The sequence below is a fragment of the Olea europaea genome, chromosome 11 (assembly GCF_002742605.1).
Source record: "Olea europaea var. sylvestris chromosome 11, O_europaea_v1, whole genome shotgun sequence".
In the NCBI taxonomy this organism is placed as follows: domain Eukaryota; kingdom Viridiplantae; phylum Streptophyta; class Magnoliopsida; order Lamiales; family Oleaceae; genus Olea; species Olea europaea.
In genome coordinates, this window is record NC_036247.1 from 29,117,888 (window position 1) to 29,120,494 (window position 2,607).

At 38.6% G+C, this 2,607-nt stretch overlaps 1 protein-coding gene across 4 annotated transcripts in view; it reads right to left on the bottom strand.

The window, feature by feature from the left end:
* Nucleotides 1-900: 900 nt before the first annotated feature.
* LOC111403992 (beta-glucosidase-like) overlaps nucleotides 901-2,607 on the bottom strand; it is a 50,198-nt gene continuing 48,491 nt past the window's right edge. For 3 of the 4 annotated variants that reach the window (XM_023032688.1, XM_023032690.1, XM_023032689.1), the window contains exons 11-13: nucleotides 1,784-1,886; nucleotides 1,601-1,706; nucleotides 995-1,490 (exon numbers count right to left, since the gene is read on the bottom strand). In XM_023032688.1, the coding sequence (XP_022888456.1) occupies nucleotides 1,277-1,490; nucleotides 1,601-1,706; nucleotides 1,784-1,886 (423 nt within the window). In that variant the 3' untranslated portion in view covers nucleotides 995-1,276. Of the gene's footprint in view, nucleotides 920-994; nucleotides 1,491-1,600; nucleotides 1,707-1,783; nucleotides 1,887-2,607 lie in introns of those variants that run through there. The other variant, XR_002704608.1, reaches the window with a different exon arrangement.

Here is a 2,607-nt window from a genome sequence, read left to right on the forward strand (position 1 = left end):
GCTCTGATTCTGTCCATCTGTTCGTGGAGAGGCATGATGCTCCTCATATCGCTCGATCACAGACTGGATTCCTCCCTGACTTGCTGCTTCCTTATCGGATCTCTGAGGCATATTGTTTCACCTTTTGTATTTTCAACACCAAACACCACTGTCTCACCGGGCGTGCCAAATTGTTTCGCGCGGGTTCGTCGCTAACAATTAAAAGGGATTAGACGATTGTGTAAGGGACAAACCTCTTGAGACAAAGTCTAAAAAATGGGTGTTTTTTTATTGGCGATGACTTTACAATTGGAAATTAAAAATAGAATGCCTCCAAAGGGCGCAAGCACACGAGTTACTGAAAGAAGTGTTTAAATCTAAGCTAAGGAAATTAAAATTACATGTTTTCTGTTCGAGAGTTTTTTATTCGATGCTTTGCTCTATGTCTTTTCTTCCTTTTATACTCCCTGGATGATCTCTTTATGATCAACCGCCTAAAAACTGCTTGATCGTTCTACAACTGCCCACTTTCCTCGTAATGACCAACTTGTCATGGAACTGCCTTTTTTAACTGCTGCCATTATTCTTCGTCGTTCAACCGTTTTCGATTGAATTCCTTGAATCGTGGAACGTGATAGGGCTGCTTTAATAACTGCTTTGATAACTACACTTCTTGATAACCACCACACTTTATGTTTGCTAAGACCTTGGGCGACTCGAAGGTTTGGGCGAGAATAGAGTAAAAGCTCTGGGCAACTGCATGGCACTCCATTCGCTCAGATTTTGGGCGACTTGCAAACTTGGGCGATGGTGTTACCACGTTCTTGGGCCTCCCTATTTGGGCCTTCATCTTGAATTGTTTGATTGGACTTCGTTCTTCGAGCTATCTGATTTGGGGATCCTCCAATTGGGCTTCATTCCTTGGGCCGTTCGATTTGAGCTGATTTTTTATGTGTCAACACAAGTCATTGTTGAAAAATGTATTTTGATGGAAATAATGGAGCTCAAACAGGTGTTTTCGTTTGAAATGACAAAACTTCTGAAGAAAAAGACACAATTTCACAACCTAAACTCATTTACACCAAATACAAACAAGTGAAGAAAATAATGTTCTTAGAATGAAGAGCGCGTTAGCGTACACACAATATACAAATACAGACGCATTCCAAACATGCATTATTTGACAAACTAAAGAGAAATGGAACACACCCGAAATCTTTCATTTACAGAAACCGAGCTTTCGATCCCCACAGCAAACAAAAGGAACTGCAGCACACGCATTATTCAACATAACATTTCAGAACAGAAGGAAGAGCTTCTTGTCCTGCTTCTTGACCTTCTTCACGTTCAAGAAATTCGTCCACCATATAGCAGAGCTCTTTGGGAACCTTTTCAACTGATTATTCTCAAAATCTACATGAATGATACCAAACCTAACGCTGTACCCATCAGCCCATTCAAAATTGTCGAACATTGACCATATATAATAAGCCTTCACCCGAACACCGTGGCTGAATATGAAAGCGAAAGTATGAAGATTAGTTTTGTTACAAGAATAGTCAATTCATTTTACAAATTTACTGTCTAGGTCGATTCAATAATTATATGAATGATGACTTACTCCATTGCTTTTTTAAGTTGAACAAGGTGGTCATGGTGATATCTAACCCTCATATCATCAAACCGAGCTTGTGCAACTGTTGTTTTATTGTTTAATTCATCCACCCCTTCATAAAATCATCCATTAAGTTACATTAGTATCTTGCAGTAGAAAAAAGTCTTAACAATATGCCTGTGAATTTACCATTCTCTGTGACGTAAATGTTGGGATTACTGTATCTTTCTTTCATATGAACCAAGAGCTTGTAAAGCCCTTCTGGAACAATGAACAACCAACTCGAACCAGCCTGACAAAATGAAGGAGATTAAAATTTATTAGAAACTTGTTTATAAACTGTAAGTATTATGCCCTTATGTCCAATCAACTAATAGACAATTAAATAAATAATAGAGTCCGTAGATTCAAATATTTGTAATTTGTTAATCACAAGGAGTTGTGATTGTGAGATACAAATTACATCTGATTGAATCTTAAATCATCCGTGGTCGTAAGTAATAACGAGATACGGATATCGTTATTACGGATAGACCATCACGTGTGGCATTTCTTACTTGTGAAGTAAGTAGCTGATCTCACAAGTTAAAGTGTGGTGACACTTAAATGAACACGTGGATGTTTGTTATAGAACAAAACATTGGAGACCCGTCGAGAGATTCCACATGGATAACTATCTGAGTGTCGGTGGTTAATCTCTAACGTTCGGTAGTGAAATTGGTCCTTTGACTTGAGGTCGTCATGGTACCTTATATGAGGACAGTCATACTTTGGCGGTGTTGGATGTTGCTCTGAAAAGGGCCGCTAATACGACATCGTTCGGGTACGTCAAGAATCGTATGAAGGTTGTGATTGATCAATAAAGGATTCGTCACTCTTAGATAGTAGGAGATTATGATCTGCGTTTCATTCAATTAAGTCAATGATGAAATCCTTGGCCAAGGTGTACTCATAAGTCGAAAATGAGTTTTCGATTTATATTGACTTAATAGTGGAGTGAAAGACATGATCGA